This window comes from Mastigoproctus giganteus, chromosome 6, assembly GCF_048544385.1.
Source record: "Mastigoproctus giganteus isolate SK-2022 chromosome 6, ASM4854438v1, whole genome shotgun sequence".
In the NCBI taxonomy this organism is placed as follows: Eukaryota; Metazoa; Arthropoda; class Arachnida; order Uropygi; family Thelyphonidae; genus Mastigoproctus; species Mastigoproctus giganteus.
This window is the reverse complement of record NC_143580.1, coordinates 210,412,465-210,435,366: the sequence shown is the minus strand read 5'-3', so window position 1 is coordinate 210,435,366 and position 22,902 is coordinate 210,412,465. Positions and strand designations below refer to the sequence as shown.

General features: G+C 35.1%; 1 protein-coding gene across 1 annotated transcript in view; it reads left to right on the top strand.

The window, feature by feature from the left end:
- The window catches only part of puf (ubiquitinyl hydrolase 1 puf), a 1,022,896-nt gene that overhangs the window by 292,473 nt on the left and 707,521 nt on the right, over positions 1-22,902 (top strand). Inside the window, exons 18-20 of the mRNA XM_090376705.1 lie at positions 4,989-5,105; positions 15,870-15,969; positions 20,187-20,272. Coding sequence (XP_090232831.1) covers positions 4,989-5,105; positions 15,870-15,969; positions 20,187-20,272 — 303 coding nt within the window. The remainder of the gene's footprint in view (positions 1-4,988; positions 5,106-15,869; positions 15,970-20,186; positions 20,273-22,902) is intronic.

The following is a 22,902-nucleotide window of genomic DNA, read 5'->3' as shown; positions in this document are numbered from 1 at the left end:
AAGGACTTATATACCGCAATCAGACCACCGCGCAGGTGCCTAGTCTCCAGCCCCTGCAATTTGCAGAACTTAAGCCTCTCTTGGCAAGAGGATCCCTTCATTCCCCTCACCAATCCCGTTGCCCCTCTCCGCACACGCTCAAGCAAATCCACATCCTTCCCAAAATGAGGCCCCCAGACCTGTACGCAGTACTCAAGGCGTGGCCCGACCACTGCCCTACGCAGAGGGACAATCACCTCCCTCTCCCTGCCAGCAAAATTCCTATATATCATTGACAAAACCCCATGATCTGCCCTGGCAGCCTGTCTGCATTGCTCAGACACCTCCCTATCCCTGCTAGAAAAATTCCTGTATATCATTGATAAGACACCATGAGCTACTCTTGCAGCCCATCTGCACTGCTCCGAGAACCCCACATCTGCCTGCACAATTACCCCCAGGTCCCTTTCATTCTCCACCACTGTCAGTGCAGCACCACAGAGCCGATACGCCGCTCTGGGGCCGCTGCCTCGCATATGCAGCACCCCACATTTGTCAATGTTAAATCTCACCCGCCACCTCCCAGCCGAATCTGCTCAACCCCTCCAGATCCTGTTGCAGCAGCATAGTGTCAGTAGTGTCTTCAACAACACCGCCAACCCCCGCACCATCCGCAAACCCGGACATTAAGCCTGATATTTGGAACAGGACCAGGGTATGTCTGCCAGGGACAAAGGTTGATGACGTTGTAGAGCGAATATCATCTTTTAAGGGCACAAAAGGTGATATAGTTGTACACGTTGGCACTAATAATATTAAGAGTAGGAGACCGGCAGAATTACTTAACAAGTACAGGTCACTGTTGAACAAAAGCCGAGAATTAGGGTTGAATTTGAAAGTGTCTGCAATTCTGCCCAGACACAACAGGAGGGAGTACATGTGTGGGTCGTGTAAGATGTGACCATTGTTCCTTTGGCTTATTGGTCCCCGGGCCCCTATTGGGAACCAACATTGCCCATACCCTGCCACGTGGAGGGTTAGCCAGCCTTCTAATCTCAACGATGTCCATTTCCACTTGCAGTCTGCCAAACCTCATGTACTTTTTCTGACAGAATCTCAGATCGGTTGATTCAACTACTGCTCATCTCAGATGCCCGAATTATTCGCTCTATGATTCTTTTTGCCTCAAAGGTGGTACTGATATTCCCTGTCAGAAACTTGGCAATTTGGAATCTCCTCTCTTTGATCTTCTCTGCCTTAAAATCTCTCTACCTCATTGCGTCAAATTCATCTGTTCTCTCTACCGTTCTCCCAATACCACTAATCACTTGGAGCTCTTTCACCCTCTCTTTGCAATTTGACTCTCTCCAGTCCAACTTTCCTAACAGTGAGATAATTTTCCTGTGATTTTGCCAATGTTATTAGACATTGCCAAAATCTTTGATAACTGATAATTGCATCCCATGCATTTTTCTTCTCTGCCACGAGTGTCATCAGTTCATCTGACTTTGATTTAGGTCTAAACTTTGAATAGTATTTCTTAGTTGGTATGAAAAGCCTTGTAACTTCCAAGATTAATTTGTGATTAGTAAAGTGTATCGGGAGAGATTCCATCACACCTACGGTCAGTGGATAAGATGTAACTAAGAAAGGTTAAAGGCAGCTATTATGGGTGACTGTATGTGATTCTTGGTTCTGGATGATCATGATGACCACATAACACAGATGTTCAAATGTAGATTTTTTTTTTTTTTTTTTATAATTAACCTAATTTGTGATTTTTTTAGCTTGTTTTTTACTTGTAGCAAAGATTACTCTGCTGTGGATAGAAACATTGTTAATAAATCTAATAAACAGTATATCCTAATAAATCTAATACACAGTACAATCCGAGGTTAGTTAGTGAATTCACCAACTGTAATTCAGATTGTAGGTTCACATGTAATACATTTTGTTTACATTAGTGGGCAAAAAATACATATGAAAATATTGAGTTGTGAATTTGATTCCTTTGGTGAGTAAGATCGTGGAGTCTATAGTTAGTGGCATGATACAGAACTACTGTACTAAGAATAGATTTTTAGTGGGATCCAGCACTGGTTCATGTGAGGGCTTGCCTGACCATTCCAGTTCACTATTATTATAAGATCATAAAAGTGAAACTTATAAGTTAGTGCAGTTGCATCATGTCTTGGGTTATCAGCTCTTAATATACTATCAGGGTACCTGCCCATCCACCCACCCACTGATGAAGGGCCAAATAGCCCTGAAATGGCCATCTTTGTGGTTGTATCCACTTAGAATAACTAACAGTAGTTTTCTCTGTTGGGAAAGTGTTTCTTATTTGAAATATAACCATATAGACAATTCTTTGTGAAAGTACTTGCTATATGAGATGTAATGAAACAGAGCCACTATAATAACTTAGGTTAATTTACTTCATATAGACATGATGCAATTTCACTAATTTATATGTCTGTTTTCCCACAGTCTGAGGCTTTTTTTGCCAAAATTTTTCATTAAGCTTGTAAAAGTGTTAAATGATAAACTGCCTTAACATTATGTACCTAGAATTTAGTAATGGTTTTGGTAGTTCCCAAGGGAGTTTATTTTATAAGCAGAAGCAAACTGGAATTTCAGGGAAAATCCTTAGGTGGTTCAAGACTAACTGAAGAATAAAAGTCAGATGATGGTCATAAATGGGCATATTTCAGAAGTGGATTAATGCATCAATTGTTCGGATCTTGTCTTGACTATGGTATTCCTGTTTGATGAGTTCTCAGATTGGTGATGGTTTCTAACCATCACAGTCCTAAGTATATGGAGATTCATCCAAAGGTGGAGATTACCATCTCTAAATGCTAATGAATCTCCATCTGGAAAAAATGTTCTCAGAACAAGTTAGTTAGCTAAAATTTGTAGTCTCTCCCACCATATTTAGTCATTTTTTTTTTGATCCTCAGTAGATAAATTATTACAGAAGCAAGTCAAAAATAAATCTGCTGTAATCAGAGAGAGAGAGAGAGAGAGAGTTAATGCAGCATTGAAACTCATCCATCAGAAAACAGCCTCTGGATAATGCGATATTACCAATGTGATACTAATTTTCTCCTCCAGCCCTCATATAATTCATGTCTAATTTCATACTTGCTTTTCATACTTGCTACTTTCCATGATCTTTTTTACCTTAGTAATATATAATATATGAAATTATACCTGTTTCAATCTTTACCCCATTCTCAATTTCATAAAAGAAATTGTGCCATATGCCATACTTCTGAAATATCTTTCTCTTCTAAGCAATAACTTGCTCCACATGTTGATAATTATTTGACTAAAGACAAATTTTCTTACAACCGCTACTCTTGCAAATAATACAGCATTTATGGTTGTAATCTTTCCACACAATGTGGGAAAGGGCTGAGTTTAGTTACCATCAAAATATGAAGAATTTTTATGACTTTTTTTTTTTTTTTTTTTTACCGCATCTAAGGCAGTAGATCTTAGATGAAGGAAGAGTTTACAGCCTTTATCCCCTCTCCCCAAACTTGAATTTTTCATCCAGCAAAACAGGCAAACCAACTACAGAAAACACAAAACCCCTTAAATGCCTCTTAGCTTGTGAACCCCCATTGGATCATATTTAGATATTTAAGATCTTTAACCCTGAGCCAGGAACACAAGGTCATTGCAACCCCAGTGAATTTTAGTGATCTCATACTCTTCATCTACTCCATCCACACATATGGAACTCCCAATATAATTTCAAAAAAGTTTTCTTTGATTTCTTTATTGAAGCTTCCTAAAATTTTCATTATTTATCACTCAATAGGTAAAAAAAAAAGATCAAGTGTGAAATGCTACTACATAACAGTTATTTTGTATAAATAAATAAGGGACAAAAAAATTATTAAAATTTTTTTTATATTGGAAGGCACATTATAAAATCCAAAAATCTTTTCCTGGGTGTGTATTTCGTCTTTTAACAAAATTTAAAGGAAATATTTGTATTGGAAGCTGTATTGTATTATAAACTTCTGAAAACTTGTTTTAAATCAAAAATCTTAGTGACCAGTTTTACCTTTCATTTGCACAAAGTAAAAAAGCACATATCTTTATAATGGAGAGTTGTTTTTTTTTTTTTTTTTTTTTTTTTTTTGAAAAAAATCATTTCTTCTTCAGTGTGTTTTCTATTTAGTAACAAAATTGAAAGGAAATTATCTATTGGTAGTTGCATTAAAATCTTTTTAAATTTGCAATCATAAAATGAAATAGAATATATATATATATATATATATATATATATATATATATATATTTGGGTATAATTAATTGACCAGAAGAAGAAAAAACAGAAATTTTCATAAATGCTACCATTATTTAGTGTTTAAAAACAGGTCTGCAGGACCCTGCATGCCGGGAAGAAATAGTAATTGTCATGGGATTATTAATGGATTAAACAGGTAGAGAAGATATGATTTCCAAACTTCATGGCTTGCAGAACTGGTGTCTTTTGCAGTGAGAATCTCATTCCATCTACAGTTTTTTTTTTTTTTTTTGTCTTTGTCCCATTTCAGCCAAATCTGCATCTTTCTGAACTTAAACTTCCAGACCTATATAACACTATTCAAGTTGTGGTCTTATCATCACTGGTATTTCAGGCTGGCCTCTTTTCTATCTCATCATGGCTTATTTGAATTCATTTGATGCTAACATACTCAAGTCATAATAAAAAGCTTTTGATATCATTTTAATAATAATTTAATTTAAATCTTATATGCTGCAGAAGTTTTGCAATTTATTTGAAAATATATAAAATAGCAATTTTCTGCTTTTGAATTCTTCCTTAAGTGCCAAACTACTAAAAGAGCTCTTTTTTATATTATTTGAATTTCATTTCTTACCATATTGAATTATTTAGTTTAATATGCTTAATCTTCCAGTTATATCAATCAGTACTTGAAATAATTTGTGGGTTTAAAATTAGAATGTTTTCAATTTATTTACAGATGCCTCAACTGCCTGCTGAAACAACAAGCATGACTGCGTTAAATCTCTTGCAACAGCTTAGTAGTCTGGCACACTTGGCAACAGCATCTTATGATACTCCTACTTCTGAAGCTGATGTAAGAATAAGTATACAAGGTTGATTTTGATTTCTGATAAGGAAAGATTTCATTCTAATCAGTAAATGGAATATTCATATTTTAAGCCAGCATTAAAAATTTCTCTTTACAGCATTCTTTCCCAGTACAAACTTAAAAAATTTAAAAAATAATAAAAATTTTCTGTAAATTAGCATTTAATATGTAAAGTAAATACAAAATGGTTAAACTAATAATTTATTAATTTAACCATTTTGTATTTACTTTACAGTTCCTTCACCTCTAATTGGCTTTGCAATTCAGCCTATAATTTTCTTAATAACATATAGGATATTCATATTCTTTCTTTCTTTTTACAAACCTACAACACTTCTTTTTCCTGCTATTCTCACCCTTCTAGTTTTTGGTACTTTGTGTATTTTTCACTCTCATCTTTGCACCTACATCAAAATTTATCAGACTTATTAATTAAATCCTACTTGCATATATATACAGTCAAGCTTCCCTGTAACGAATTCGATAAATCGAGCGAAAAAATTAGTTAGAGAGAAATTTTGTTATACATAGAATATCTTTTTTATTAGAAATTGTTATCTAATTAGAAAATAGTGAAATTATAGTAGTCTTATAATACCGTGACAAAACTGACTAAAAAAATTGAATGGCAAATGCCTGAAAAACGGTACTAATTAGAAAATTAAAACAAATCTACATTTATTTTTAATGTATTTTATTTTAAAAACATTCTTAAATTACATTTACAAAATTTACGCGGGTAAGTATTGCAAATAAAAAAAAAATTGTGAAATTTTCATTTTCACAGTACAATTAAAAAATTGTCTGATTCTCAAAGAAGACCTCACATTTATTAAGAGCATTAAAAACATTATCAGGGACATTTTCACAATTCTGTAGACCCAGATGAACCATTTTAAAAGCGTGAATCATCTTCATGAATTGCCTTTTCTATGGGTTGTTCTGATGTGTCTTCAGCGTTATTTAATTTCTTCGTGATCATGGTCACGTCTAACATGTTTCTGGACGATTCTAATAATGTCCAATTTTTCAGTTGTAAAAGGGGCAGTTCATCTTGTTCATCCGGTTGTCATTCGACTTCTGTATTCAATACAAATCCCGCCTTCAAAAAACAATTTTGAATAGTGTATTCAGTGACATCGTTTGTCCAAACTTTTGCCAGTTCAGAGATGCAATCTCTAAGGTTAATTGTAACCTGCAAGTTTCTCTTTTCTGATAGAGCATTGACAATCTTCATTATTATTCTCTTTCGATAGTGAAATTTAAAATTTTTAATAATGCGTTGGTCTATTGGCTGAGTTTTGACGTTACGTTTGGTGGTAAAAACAACAAGTTTGGCAGAAATACTGGCAGGATGTGCCAGACAGTTGTCAGTTACCAACAGACTTTTCTTTTTTCATACGCTTGCCTAGTTTTAATATCCATTCTTCAAAAATATCACCTGTCATCCATGCTTTTTATTAAAGGTGTAGTTAACTTCCAAAGATTTTGTGCCTCTAAAACATCTTGGGTTTTTTGATTTTCTGATGATTAAAATTCTTAATTTTTCACTTCCTGTCATATTTGCTTCAAGTAGCACAGTGATTCTTTCTTTGCTTTTTTTTTTTTCCGCCAAAACATTTAAACGTAAGCATAAAAAACATCCTTAGGTTCATATTCTTCCAAAATCTTCTTTAAGGTATTGTTCCTCCAATTGTTGCAATCATCTTCACTTAAATTAACCTTTTCCACAGTTCTGTGGCACTCTGTATGTACAAAGGAACTGTGCAAATTTCAGAGGTCATTGATTAATTATTGGACCCGATGTTGGTATATTCTTTTCACATATCATTTGCACCCATTTTAGAAAAACTTTATCAACATCTTTGTATATACACACAACTTAATTCGCTTCTTGTCTGTTCCTCCTTCAATTGCATTTATTAAGAAAACCCATTTGGTTTTATAACTGTCACAAAAATGAAACAAAGACACTCCTACGGGCGTTAATGGCCACAAGTGTTCACTATAAGGATGATTAATTCCAGATGCTAATGAGCAATTTCGGAGGGAAGGAGGCCGTATATTTGAACAGCTGTTTAGCAGTAAATTCTTAAAATTCTTCAAAAATGCTTTTATTAATTTTTTTTAAAAAAATTCGTTATTGAGAGGCTAACACTTCACTATATGGGGTTAATTTTATCTGTAATTTTGTTTCAAGGTGTAATGTTTTCTGAAAAAATTTGTAATACAGAGAAATTCGTTAAATTGAAGTTATATGAGAAGTTATCATATCTATATGACATCTCATATATATATATATAAAAGTAAACTACAGCCATTATCAATCCACTGCAGGTTGGCAGATCAACCGTATTTAGCAGTTAGGGCTTGAACTCTGGTCTACTCAAAGAGCATGTTTTACTGCACTCCTGCCCCTGACCACTCTGCTATGGGACCACCCACCCACACACACACACACACACACACACACACACACACACACACACACACACACACACACACACACACACACACACAGTGCTGCCACTTTATTAGGCACACCTACCTAGTAGCGTGTTGAGCTGCCTTTAGCCTTCAAAACAGCCTGAATTCGTGTAAGCATGGAGTGAACAGGATGCTGAAAATGTTCTGCAGGAATGGAGTACCATGCAGACATGAGTGTGTCACGGTTCCTTGAGATTTGACGTAGTTGTAGGTCAGCAGTGAACATCTCTTTCCAGCTCATCCCAAAGGTGTTCAATAGGATTGAGATCCGGAGACTGAGTGGGCCATTGCAGTAAAGAAAAAATCATTGTCATGTTCCTGGAACCATTCCATAGTGATTCGGGCTTTGTGCACTGGCTGCCAGAAATAACCATCTGACTGGTTTTTCCAGCAGCAGTTACACCTGGTCAGCAACGATGTTTAAGTACGATGTGGCATTCAGATGTCAATCTGTGGGTATCAATGGACCCAACTTGTGCCAAGAAAACATTCCCCACACCATAATACTGCCCCCACCACCTTGCACAGTAGTCGTCAGACATGATGGGTCCATGGATTTAATGTTGTTTTCACCAACTTCTGAGCCTTCCATCAACATGATGCACCAGGAACTTCGACTCGTCAGACCAAGCAACTGTTTACCAATTCTTGATAGTCCAGTGCTGGTGTTGCTGTGCCCGCAGGAGGCATGCTCTCTTGATCTTCATTGATAACAAAGGCACGCGATGTGGCTGTCAGCTGTTGTAGCCCACTTGCAGCAAAGGGCGACATGGTCCGTTGCGATATTTTGTTTTGCGCACCAAGGATGTATTCTGACATGATGTGTGGTGTGTGAAAAGTTCAGGAGAACTGCTGTTTCAGAGATGCTTTGTCCAGCACGTCTTGTACCTACTACCATGCCACATTTGAAGTCCGTTAGATCACTCCTTTTCCCCATTCTTGCTGTGGTTTGTACGCTTAACTGATAGTAGAAAGGTTGTTCTGCTGCAGTTATATCCACAACTGTGGTCATGTGACTTGCAACATTGTGGGATAAACCGTTTGTGTGCACCACTTGTCTGCCACTTTATTAGGTACACCCCTGCACAGCAGGGGTGTACCTAATCAAGTGGCAGCACAGTACATATTTTTTTTTTTTTTTTTTTTTTTTGTAAAATTAATATATTCCTTATAAATGAGGATATTACAGAGGGCTAGACTTTTGTAGGAAAAGGAGCACTAATTACCTTGAAACAAATGGAGAAAATTAAAACTAAAATTAGGATCATATTTGGCAAGGTGTGATTCTGCTACCTGAATACTGAGATGCACAACTTACCTACTAAGGAAGTTCAAAATATAACAAATTTTAACAATTCATCATGTCCATGCTGAGTGTGAGAGAATATTCAGACAGATTAAAAAAAAAATAAAAACTGAGTTCAGATCTTTTCTGTCTGTTGAAGCTTTGGAAATGCTTCTGACAGCCAAGAGTAAACAGCAGGGCCATTGTTATGAACAAACTTTGATTCAACATTCTGAAGACAGCAACATATGGAACAGTATTGTTCTTGAAGCAATCAAAATCACTTGATGTCAAATAAAATATCCAAATGGAAATTCAAGCCGAAAATGTCAAGCTAATATGTAAAGGCATACCATACTGGTAAACAGTCCTATTCCTGTATTTTATTTATATAATATAATATAAAAATTATATATATTTTTTTAGTGAATTTTAATTTTTGGGGTAGTGGTAGTGTGGACTTTAAAAAAATCTTCTGCTTTTTCCAAAATATCTGTTTTCTTCTTGTGGTTTGGGATGCACTCCTCCTTTTTGGTAAAAACATTGTTTTGGCCCTAAAACAACTTGTTTTCCATTCTGTTTATATCTCCATCTTTTTGAAAGTCAAAAGTTGCAGTTATATATTACTAACAGCTTACAGGGATAACTAATCAATACAAAGAAAACTAACAAGAAGTGATGTGGCACTGGAAAGACAAGGCATAGATACCCCATATATTATGATTTTGAAGAAAATATATGAGAATGCTACCTTCTTTATTAGACTTGACAAAGACAGTAGGAAATTTAAAATTGAGAAAGGAGTTCAACAAGGAGACACAATATCTCTGAAGCTATTTACTGCTGCCCTTGAGGAAGCTTTCAGAAGATTAGACTGGTCGCAGAAAGGAGTCAATGTGAATGGAGAGTACCTAAACCATTTACGATTTGCAGATGACATTGTGGTCATAAGCCACAATACCAAAGAATTAGAGGAAAATCTTAATCAGTTATGCACAATGCAAAATCTTAATCAGTTATGCACAATGCAAAATCTTAATCAGTTATGCACAATGCAAAATCTTAATCAGTTATGCAAAATTAGTAAGGATTTTGGACTAAAGATGGATATGCCACAGAAAGGGACAGAAATAATGATTGAAGGAGCAGTAATTGAAAAGATGGAGTCATATACTTATCTGAGACAAGTTATTAGCTGTAATAATGATAAATGGCTGGAAGTCAAGAGAAGAATAAATTTTGGATGGATGGCATTCAGGAAATATAGTCACATACTGAGGAGCAATATCCCAATTTGTTTGAAACGTAAAATAATGAACCAATGTATACGCCCCTCCATGACTTATGGAAGTGAAACTTGAGCACTCACCAAAAGAATGGAAGAGAAGCTGAGAACTACACAGCAAAGAATGGAACAAATTATATTGGGAATCAGACTGTTAGATAAGAAGAGAAACACATGGATTGGGCAGACAGTAAAGTAAAGGACCTTAAAGTAAAGTAGTAGTAAACATTAAAATGAAGTAGTAAAGTAGTAGTAAACATTAAAGAGAAGTAGTAAAACAGTAAAGGAAATTCTTATCAGAACTAAAATGGTCCTGGAGGGCACATAGCTCGAAGACATGATGACAGATGGACTAAGAAAATAACAGAATGGTACCCAAGAGGAGCTAGAAGAAAACCTGGAAGACAACGGCAGATATGGATAGATGAAATTCATGAGTTTGTGGGTAGTAAATGGATGGCCATTGCACAAAACAGAAGGTTTGTTTGTTTGTTATTTGGTTTTTAGGAGCATTAGCAATTAAGGCCATATTGCTCCGGGAATATGCGGTGGTCATTCCCTGACCTTTCCACATCCTCCGTATTTGGTGGTCACGGGCTCGAACCCCGGTCTAATCAAGAAGCATGTGCTACGCACTGCTGCTCCTTCCCACCTGGTTACGGAGGCGCACCCTGAAAATAGAAGGAACTGGAAAGTTGCTGGAGAGGCCTTCATCCTGCAGTGGATTAAAAATGGCTGATGATGATAATGATGCTGTATAATCACAGTTTTGAAGTTGAGTTTGTGTCATACAGGATGCACATTAATAGAAACTTGGTGCCAAGGAGCAGTAGGCATTGTGTTATATTCATGTAAATGCCCTTGTAATTGCTATAGATAAACCAGGTTAATGATGCATTGAATGTTATATTCATACAAAAAACCCTGACAGTTTTTCCATGTAAACCAGGATATTGATGTATATAACAGTAAAATTTTCACTATACAGTAGGCCCTCGTTATAACATGGTTTGCTTTACGCTGATAAAGCTGTTCTTATATTATAACCCGTATCTGACTATAACGCTGTCACAAATCACTATATATGTAATGCTCTTTTACAGATTGAATTTTTGGCATATTTAATGAAATCGTTTCATTTGATGGAGTCGATAACTTGAAAATGAATAGCAAAAAACACAGCATTAAAATGTTTCCCCACGCTCAGTGAAATTTTTCGCACACTAATTTAATTGCAGTAAAGTGTCTTGTTATGTAGTTCTGAGATCAACATTTAAAAAAATGATCAAGTATATTGCTTGTAATATTTGCGTTATATGCATTTTTCCTAAGTCTAGTCATCACTCAGTACAGTATTAGACATTGTGCATAACGGACAGTTTACTTGAACATTGTATCATAATTAATGCAACCAACGCAGATACATTTTCGAAGAGTTAATAATGGCGGATAAGAATGAAAAAGCAACGTCTGGACGAAGTACGAAGTACATCAACGACAAGAAGATGTGTGCCATAATTTAGGACTGGCAAGTTTAACTGTAAGAACAATTAAAAATAAAGAATTAATTTTAGCAGTGGGAAAGACAGCTGTAAGACAAATGTAAGAAAAAGACTGAATTTGAAAATTAAATTAGACGTTTTGAAGCGAATCAATTCCAGTCAACGACAAGAAGATGTGTGCCATAATTTAGGACTGGCAAGTTTAACTGTAAGAACAATTAAAAATAAAGAATTAATTTTAGCAGTGGGAAAGACAGCTGTTCCACTGCAAGCAACTAGGGCTAGGCCGGCTATTAGGATTGAAATGGTGACTTTAACTAATTTTATTGAAGATAATATCCAATGCAGAATTCAGTTAAGTTAAATTTTATAAAGAGAGAGAGAGAGAGAGAGAGAGAGAGAGAGAGAGAGAGAGAGATATTAGCCTATATAATGATCTGAAGAAAACTCACTTAAAAAAGAAAAAAAGTGGAACCATATAAAACTAGTAAGGGCTGGTTGAAATAGATTTAAAATTCAGAGAGAAGCCGCAAGTGCAGATTAAGGAGCCGAAACTTTCAAAAAAGAACTTGTTAAAATTATTGAAGAGGGGTATTATGTGTTATATTTCTCAACAAGTTTTTAACATAGATGAAGCAAGACATTTTGGAAACAAATGCCTAAAAGAAGTTTCATATTGAAAAAAAAAAAAAAAAAAAAAAAAAAAACATGCCAGGTTTCAAAGCAGCGAAGGATCGGTTGACTTTATTGTTGAGTGGTAACGCTGCAGGGGATTTAAAATTAAAACCCCTTTTAGTTTACCAGGAAGAGGGCCAAAGTACAACCCAAAATCAACACATTTTTCATGATTAAATTCACGATTTCAATTGTAATTTTAAGTTTAATTTAATTTAATTTAGTTTAGTGTTGGTCAAAATATTTAATATTTTGACCGACATTTGTGCATCTTTTTAGTACCGTTTATTATTGATTAGGAAATATCCTATGGCATTGACTGCAACTCACAAATACATATGTTACCTTATGGGAATGCAGCGCTCGCTTAGCGCAGGTTCACTTAGTGCTCTGTTTTTCTTGAATGAATTATCAGTGTTAAGCGAGGGTCACCTGTAAAACCTTATTCTGGATATGATGAAGACTGGGGGTTGTTGTAGGCTACAATATGAGATTGTGATGCTAGGTACTTTTGTGAAACAACGAGATGGCAAAGGAGTGTCTGACCGAACCACTTATGTACTACTCTCAGTGCTCAAATGGTGAGTTTATCAATAGTGATTCATTCATTTTTGGCAGTAATGTCACCAGATAGACCTCTGAGAAGCTAATATAATTTATTCTGAAAACAACTAGTGGCTTAAAGCTCTCCACATCCAAAATAAAAAATGTTTAAAATTATAACATTATTACCATGGTAACTTATAGCATGGATTCTTATTTCCATGAAACTATTTACCATAAATAGCCGATTGTTTTGAAGCTTATCTTATTTCTGTATTTCAAAAGTCTAAATACCCGTTAATTGTCTAATTTATTCATGTAGTGCAGCATGGTTGCACTTTATATAATGGATAACTTTATGAAAATTTCTTAGTATAGCACATCCTCAGTATTGATGGTTTTGATTATTCTGTGGTAGTTTCTCTGCTAGCTGCATTTCTCTACATTTTTATCATGTACAGAATAGTGGTACTACCACTATTCTGCTGACAGATTAAGATTTTGTCACAATATTTGAGTCAATATTTGTAAGAACTGCTGACCGGATTCCTGTATACCAGTCAGTGATTATTGAAAAGAAAGTATAACATTGTTGACTGTATAACAAATAAACAGGAATCTCTAGATGAAATCAAACCAGACTTGGATGTATGCTGGAGAAGGCTGTTGTCTGATACAGTTAAAGACCCAAAAGTTATCTCATTGATAGAAGAACTGCAGAGGATTACTGGTTTGATATGATGTGAGATGAGAAAGAAGAGAGTGATGTGATTCATAAATCTCAGCGGTTCACTAAGGAACAGACAGGGGTTTTGAATGTGTCTAAGGCTCTTGCTCACAAGGTGATTAAATGGACCTTTGATGGAGTAAAATGTATACTACATCTAAAATTTAAAAGAGGTTTGGAAGTTCTTTACAAGGAGATCTGCAGGAATTGCAATGAAAGACAAAGTGAACATGCATAATTGTTTTTAAGAACATTACAACTTTGTATTCATTCTCTGCATGCTCTTGTAAGTGTGCGCTCACCTTCTTAGAAAGTTCTCAAGAAATATCCTGCATCTCTCTCTCTCATCCATCCTGCTGTGCGAAAGATAATGAAGGTGGTAGCAAATGTGTTGCTACTACCTCCATTATCTTTTGCTATCATCATTTTTGGTGAGGTTTTTTTTTTATTATGATAGCTTATTATAATCCTGTGAATTACTGTACTTATTAACTACAGTAATTCACAGGATTTACTGCACTTATTAATAAATTTTGTCATAAGAATATACAGGTAGTTCTCGACTTTACGAGTTAATTCGTTCCTAGCACGTGCTCGTAAAGCGAAAACTCGTAAAGTGGGAATTTATTTCCCATAGACATAAGGTTAAAAATAGGGGTTACGTTCTAACAATGAAATTAGTTAGCAAATTAGTTTGTTTAAACAATGATTGATTTATCCAAAGAAATCAAAACGTAGCCTGTAAAATCAAGCAAATTATAATAATAGAGAAATTATTTACAAATGTTAAAGACTTATAAATGTTAAAGAATGTTTATTCTTCATCATCATCGACTAAATGCACACTCATTAATCACTCATTATTGGCTCGGCACTTGTTGGTTTGTCGCACAAGGTGTCGTCTTCAGAAATGTTTCAAGAGGCATTTGTTTCCAAGGTTCTTTTAATTATAAATTTAATGATTGCATGCATAAGCATTTTTTAATGGCACACACAAATTGCAACACGATTCGCGTGGAGTAAAAGTTTACCAAGCTTAAAAAAAAAAAAAAAGAATGAAGAGAAGATTCTGAAAATTTATTTGTTTTTTATACGATTGAAGATTTCAGTAAAGGGAAAACACATTTCACCATAATGATGCAAAAAAACCACACAATTCCAGCTATCAGTTTTCGCAAATGCAAGAAGATCGAGTTTACTACCTGTTTATAATTGCTTGCAATAACAGAAAAGCCCAATAAACCTTTCTGGAAAGTGCAAATTATTTTTATTGTTTTATGGTCGTGACCTCCAGAAATGTGCTTTAGAAAAATATCACAAAGGCATTTAAAATTGATTCTTATAATGGAATATATAACAATGAATGTATAGTGCATTTTAACGATTTGAATTGGCAACTAATACAACTTACAAACCACACTCACAACCTTTTATATGGCCTTAAGGTCACGCTTGTGACCTTTAAAATGACATTTTAGAGAGATAAATAGCTTAGTTATACAGCAAAAATTTCAACTTCCGAGATCTTGAAACGAATTACCAAAAAACAATGTGTTATTGGGTTCACATTACGATTTTTTAACGATGCGATGGTGTGTCTGGAACTGATTAATATTGTAAAGCAGGGTACACTGTATTGTAAATGTTGTATAGCTACGCACGTGGTTTGGAATGCTGTATTTATGAATGCTTAACATTCATTTTTTGCAATTAATGTTCATATTTTTGATATTGTTGATACTTGATACTTGGGTAAAAAAACTTGTAAACCCGGGAACTCGTAAAGCAAAAACTTGTAAAGTGAGAACTGCCTGTACAGAAGTTTTCTGTGTTTCTTGTTGAAATTTTTCCTGAACATTTCGGTCATTATTTGAACACTTCTTGCTCCTATTCTTTGTTGCCTATTATTGTGAATATATTAGAGTCGCCAAACCAGAGTTTGTGTAAATTCTTATAAACAATTAATTAGTACTTTTTTTTTTTTTTTTTTTAAGATCACTGACATATTATCCAAGATTAAAAATTGATGTAATCTAAAAATCTTTTCTTACAATTTTATCCATCCCCTATTCACTAGTGTACACAGTTAATACTTTTTAAAGGTTAACAGCATAACAGATCAAATTTTGAAATTGATCCTAAATAAAGTTGCTGGTATGAGTGACTTATTGTAAATTATGACTTAACTTTATATTTAGTATGGCCCTGAAGTTATGTAAAATAAAAAGCACATTTTTATTTTTAGGTGAGTGGTATGCGCCAACTGTGGGGAATAGCACTGAAAGCTTCCAATACGGATGTTAGTATGGCTGCTATTCAGTACTTAAATAATTATTATATTAATGGTAAGTACTTTTGCTAAATATATCAGCAGTAGTTTATCTTATACTTAAAATAACCTAAAACCTTTTACCCTAAAACTTTTTCATCTCAAAAGAAGACACACAGAGAGGTGTGCCTTTAGAGATGAAAAAGTAAACAAAAATTTGTTGAATGACATAGTGATATGGAAGAACAACAATGAAAATTAAACTAAATTGACTCCCTGTTTTGAAAGTAGGTTTTATTTATTCTTATATTTAGAAATACTACATCCAGAACGTTCAGTTTACTAAGCCAATGTTTCCCAAACTAATTTGGCCATGGAACTTTTAGGCTACTGATAGAACACACACACATACACACAAACACACACACACATACACACAAACACACACACACGCACACGTGTGTGAGCATGCGCATATGCATGCAGTGGGTGTTCTTAATAAAAAATGCTATTTGTACTGCTCAAAAGTTGACTGAAAAGACTTACTTTTTAAATGTACTCCCCCCCCATCCCCCAAAAAAGAACATAACATAACAAGAGATATAATCTCTCCAAGTAGTTAACACATTAACTGCCATTTGACAACTGTCTCATCCTTTACTTGACAACTTGACAACTATGTCTCATCCTTTACAGTATAATTTTAGTAGTGGAAAATGATGCAAGAAAGCAAGCTTACACATACATCACCTGTCTCTCCCTCTAACATTTTGTCTAGTTCTTCCTTAAATTTATTCAATCTTTCAACATCCATAACACCAAATGGAAGTCTGTTCCAACTCAAGTACCCAATTTCCACATATCTATCCATCATATCTATCACGTGACCATCATTACTCAGTTTGAATTTATGCACCCTAATGTTTGTAGTCTGAGAAAGAGGAAGGAACTGATTAAGTAAGCTAAATGTTAAATGCCATTAGTATTTAGCTTACTTAATCAGTTTAACGCCCTAACAGGTGCCTAGTCTTCTGATGCTGCAGTTTGCAGAACTGAAGCCTTTCTTGGTAAGAGCACCCTTTTGTTACTCTCTACTCTGCATTTGTTTCGACAGATTCACATACCTCCTAAAATGAGGCTTCTAGACCTCTGTGCGGAAATCAAGATGTGGCCTTATATAATGGGCTAATCACCTCCTTATCCCTACTGCTAAAATTCCTGTATATCATTGACAAAATACCAACGGTCCTGGCAGCCCATCTGCACTGCTCAGAGAACTTCATATCTGATTGCACAATAACCCCCAGGTCCTTTTCATTTTCTATGACGCTGAGTTTGGTACCATACAGTTGGTATATTACTTTGGGATTACTGCTACTCGTATGCAGTACTTTTCAATTGTCAACATTAATCTTCATTTGCCACTTTTCTACCCTTCTACCTAATTTTTCTAGAACTTTCTGCAGTAGCATACCCTGATTGCTGTCATTAACAGAAAAGTACCCATACTGTATGTACCATAATTTGTTTGAGTATCACTCACATTCTTATAGTGATGCTTAAATGAATACAGAGGGTGTAAAAATTTAAAGTGAATGTAAATCTCGAGTTGTAAAGAGAAAAACTAAGACAAACGAGGACAAATTTTAAAAACCCGCGAGGACATCCGAGGACAGCTTAAAAAAGAGGACATGTCCTCGGAAACCCTGACGTATGGTCACCGTACCCACCATCCCTGTAAAAACAATCTCTTTTGCTATAAGCACATAACGTTGCTGAAAAAATTCTTCCCCATGGTCCTTGCATAATCTTTCGTGGTCTGAATTGTTTGGCAAAGTTCTCATTATCTGCTCCATCCGATCGTGTTTGTGTAGAATTCCATTGTTTCAAATTTAACTTTTTAAAATTTAACCTAACTCAACTTTTTTCTCAACATTGCCCTGTACCTGTGAAGAAAATTCTGAAATCTCCTATCGTTAATATCATTATTGCAGATCTGTACAACAATAATCACTTTTGTACCCTTAATTGCCAGCTGCTGTACAACTTTTCAAATCATTAACTTTTGTTTCTGGTAGACAAACTCTGGTGTTATCTCACTTATATTTTTTATATAAGATGTTTCCTATTTTCCTAATAATAGAATCATCATTAGTAGCTATTTCCTGTGGGACCAGCACTCTCTGGTGAGGATTTTGTTTTTGTAAGCTATCATTTACTGTAAATAAAAAAAAAAAGTATAGGCAATAAAATCAGTATAAAAAGCATAATAACAAAGTAAAATTGTTACGATTGTGTGTATGTTATTTGGTTTTTAGGAGCATTAGCAACTAAGGCCATATTGCTCCAGGATATGCGGTGGTCATTCCCTGACCTTTCCGCATCCTCCGTATTTGGTGGTGACGGGCTCGAACCCCGGTCTAATCAAGAAGCGTGTGCTACGCACTGCTGCTCCTTCCCACCTGGCTACTCCTTCCCACCCCGGAGGCTCCTCGATTGTGTGTAATTAGTGGAATTGGTATAACACAAAATGTCATAACAAAAACTAACACAGCATGGGTATTGCTTGTACTTAGGCCTGTCAAGTTGGGGGAGGGGTATGGATTTAGTACCTAGTCCTTGCAATATTTAAAATGACTGGTCTGGTCCAGATTTTAATGTTCAATTTTTAAGTAATTATTCATTTTTAATAGTCAGAAAAAATTCTACACACTGGAAATAATAAAAAATGTTTTTATTTTATTAATTTTTTATCTTATTGAATTATTATATATTAAATTGAATTGTTGCTTTTTTAACCCCCCCCCACACCTTATGTAGCCACACATGCCCACTGGGTGCTTGTCATGCACTTTACACTGCAGCCCATGTTATATTTTGATGCCCCTGTTTATGGTGCCCTTAAAAATTTAAAAATATGGTTACACCAGTGTTTGTTTATCATGGCAGTCTTTATTTAAAAAAGATTGCAACAATGAATTCTAAACTTGTAAATTTTTTATAGCCATACATTTCATACCTGTATGAATGTTTCCATTAATGGTTCTTTTTTAAATGAATGAAAATTTCAATTTAAAAATGTATTGAATACAAAACAACACAATAAAGCAATATGTAATTTTCTTAAATATAATGAAATGCTATCGTGTTCTACAAACATATCAATATAGTGGTTCTAGTTTATAGTGTAAATAAATGTGCAACTTATATGTAATGGACTGTGGAACTAAAACTCCTGTATAATTACAATAATAATAACAATTTACTCTCACGCACCATACACAAAGTATGTTTTTAAATAACAACTGACATTTTTTCCCTTGCCATAAATTTATTTAAATGGTAAAAACTGAAAATTCAGTTATATAAATTTAAAGAAGTCTTATAATTTTATTACTACCAGCACAAATTAATTTGAAGATAATGCATGGAATTTGAATTTTCAAATGTTTGTCTGTTTACTAAGAGTGAACATGATTGGCATATGAATGTTACTTCATTTTTGGCAAAATCTACCTGTGTGGTTATGAACCATTGTAAACATATCTGCTATGATACAGCCTGGATGCAGTACCAACTTGTAGCAATTGAAAATTACAATCACAGGACTTCTAAGAAATTTATGTACTGTGTCTGAGTGCACAGTGAAAAATGGGTATCTTAGAAAGAATACTTGAAGAGGGGATAGTATAGATTTCACAGAAGGTTATAATTATAGTTATAGGTTAGCATGACATCCAGGTTATAATTTTTTGCTGCTTTTTTTTTTTTCCATGCTGACATGTTTTTATACATTAGGCTACTGTATAAAATCATATACAGTAGCCTAGCCAGACCTCACATGCCAGCTGCTATGCAAAGAATTAATATGATTAAGTCAGAAGGATAATTTTATCCATAAATTATTTACTAATAACTAGATATATATTTTTTTTTTGTAGAATATCTTATAGATTCCAGTCACAAAATTATCAAGTCAAGTATTCAAGTGTTGAGAAGTGGACCCCAGGGTTTCCCCCATTAGCCACTATTATTCATCTTGTGGTGCTAAATCGCCTAGTGCTAAAATGCCAAAGCTGGTTATTTTATGTAGAGTGTTGCTTTATTCTAGTGTGAATGTGTAGTGTTTGTACACAACATTGGCAGTAAATATTACCAGTCTTTCATTAGATGTTAAGATAATTAAAATATGTTTATAATTGAGATGTTATCCATTATTTTTTCACAAGCTGTTTACTTTAAACATATTTTTTGAATGAAGAGTTATATATAGTTTTTGTTATTACTTTCCAGTTCATCATGGAACCTTAGAAAAGGAAGAAGAATTTATTCAGCGTTGCATGGATAGCCTAATCACTGCTTCTCAAAATGTGAGCGAGGTATGATTATAATGGATAGACTGTGAACCAGATTGAAGTATAAATTGATATTCTCTGTAATCAAGATAGTGATAATTTTTGATAACTAATTTTTTAAATCTTTTGAAGTGTCATAAAAATTGCTTACTGTTTGAAATTCTCATAAGCACTCTATTACAGATATACAAATTCTTTTGATATTTGAAAAATATCAAATATCTAATTGAAAAATATCTAATTTGAAAAATATCAAATTCTGATATTTTTCACTTTAGAAGACAATCTATTACAGTCTAGTACATTTGACCACTAAAAAAGAAATCAGCAAACTCAGAATGAAAATTTATGAAACTTAGATTATAAAATAGAAAATATCCCTCTTATTGAGATATTTTCCTTTTTATAGCCTTTGCTGACTCCTGAAGAATGCTGTGCATTTTTGTAGCTGTGTACATCATCATCAGAGGGTTGTAACATTGACCCCAGACTCCTTGTACCTTAATGAAAGCAATATTTTAAAATATTTACTTGATGTTTAAAATGTCAAAATGTTTACAAGAATTTTGTAGCCTTTTCTTTACAGGAGGTTTCTGTTATGCTTATGTTGTGTTTTTTTTTTTTTTTTTTCAAGAGATTTTTGTTATGTTTATGCTATACACTGAGTGATCACTGAATTATGACTACCCCTATGAAAATTGAATGCGACCCATTGACCATGTGAGGAGTTAGTTGACCTACGTAGCATAGGTAAATCCTTCAGTGTAAATCCTTAAGTGTCAGTGGTTCAGTAGGTAGTAAAATTCTGAGTGCGATCGGTGAAAGGAAGGATTTATCAGACTCTGATAAAGGACAGATTGTGGGGGTTCGACAAGCTGGTGCCTCGATTTCCCAAAGCCGAACTGATGGGATGTTCAAGAGCTGCCGTAGTTAAAGTGTAACGGGATTGGCATCAAAATGGTCAAACAACGACCCGACGGCAAAACTGCAAAGGTTAGCGAAAGGTTGATGTTAGAGGTGGGCGCTGGGTCCGATGACTAGTGTGGGCAAACAGGCGCAGCACTGTTGAAGAGTTGACTACCCAATAGAACATGGGCCAACCCAGAACAATATCTGGCATGACCATGCATCGCACACTCGCACGTATGGGCTATACCAGTAGACGACCCCTATGACATCCTCTCCTAACCAAGGTTCATCGATGTAAAAGACTTGCCTGGTGCAAAGAGCATGCAAGTTGGATGTTAGAAGACTGGAAGAAGGTGTGCTTGTCGGATGAGTCATGTTATTTACTCCACACCATGGATGGTCATGTACAGATTTGCCGTCAACAACATGAGGCTCTTGCTCCATAATGCATGGTATCAAAAATGTAGGCCGGTGGAGCCGGTTGTATGGTGTGGGACATGTTTCATTTGGCAGGAACTTGGACCCCTGGTGCACATAGGCACCTCCGTAGCCAGGTGGGAAGGAGCAGCAGTGCATAGCAAACGCTTCTTGATTAGACCGGGGTTCGAGCCCGTCACCACCAAATACGGAGGATGCGGAAAGGTCAGGGAATGACCACCGCATATCCCGGAGCAATATGGTCTTAGTTGCTAATGCTCATAAAAAAAAAAAAAAAAAAAAACCCTGGTGCACGTGGAACAACATATCAGTGGTAACTGCTATCATCAAATGCCATAATGCTTTTTTCATTATACCATAATTATGACATCACATCACTCCTGTTTCCTTTTAAATCTTGTCTCTGATGAAGTCGGTGAGACTGTCACAGAAATGTGTGATTTTGTGTTTCTCATCATCTATATCCAGAACATTAAATGTTCTTCTGGAAATAGACTGTGAGTTCTTATAATTAAACAGGTTAGGTCTGAGTCTGGTGTTTATTGTGTTTTCTCTGCGCTCCAGTTTAATTCATATTATAGGCGCCTCCGTAGCCAGGTGGGAAGGAGCAGCAGTGCGTAGCACACGCTTCTTGATTAGACCGGGGTTCGAGCCCGTCACCACCAAATACGGAGGATGCGGAAAGGTCAAGGATTGACCACCACATATCCCGGAGCAATATGGCCTTAGTTGCTAATGCTCCTAAAAACCAAAATAACAACAACAACAATTCATATTATGATGTACTCATAATATAATCCTGGTTTCCAATCTCTATGCAGTGGTAAAACTTTTTTTTTCTTCTCTTACTTGGATTTTTCTATTTATAACTTTGAACTACCCTAATAGTGGTTCCCATTACAGTAAAAACCGAGCTATCCGGCATTCGTGCACCTGTATGGGGGGGATTTGCACTGCCTACTCACTCAGTGGCAAAGAGGCTGTAAGTTAAATAATTGAACACATTACAAATTGCATCAGATAAAGCCAACAGTGTTTAACAAAACCAATTATCCAAAAAAATTAACTTAAAACAAATTTTGGAAAGTTGGTAAGGACAGTACATAGTGTTTAAATTACATCAAAGTGACCACAAGGACCACTGGAGTCCACCATTCTTAACCCAACCACCACCACCATTAAAGTATCCATTCTTCTGACATGAATACAAAGGTTAGAGGAGTTTACAGCTTATTTTGACAAGCATATTATCATTAATCACATGAGCTGTGGCAGTAAAATTCCCAGACTGGTGCAATAAAAAGAAC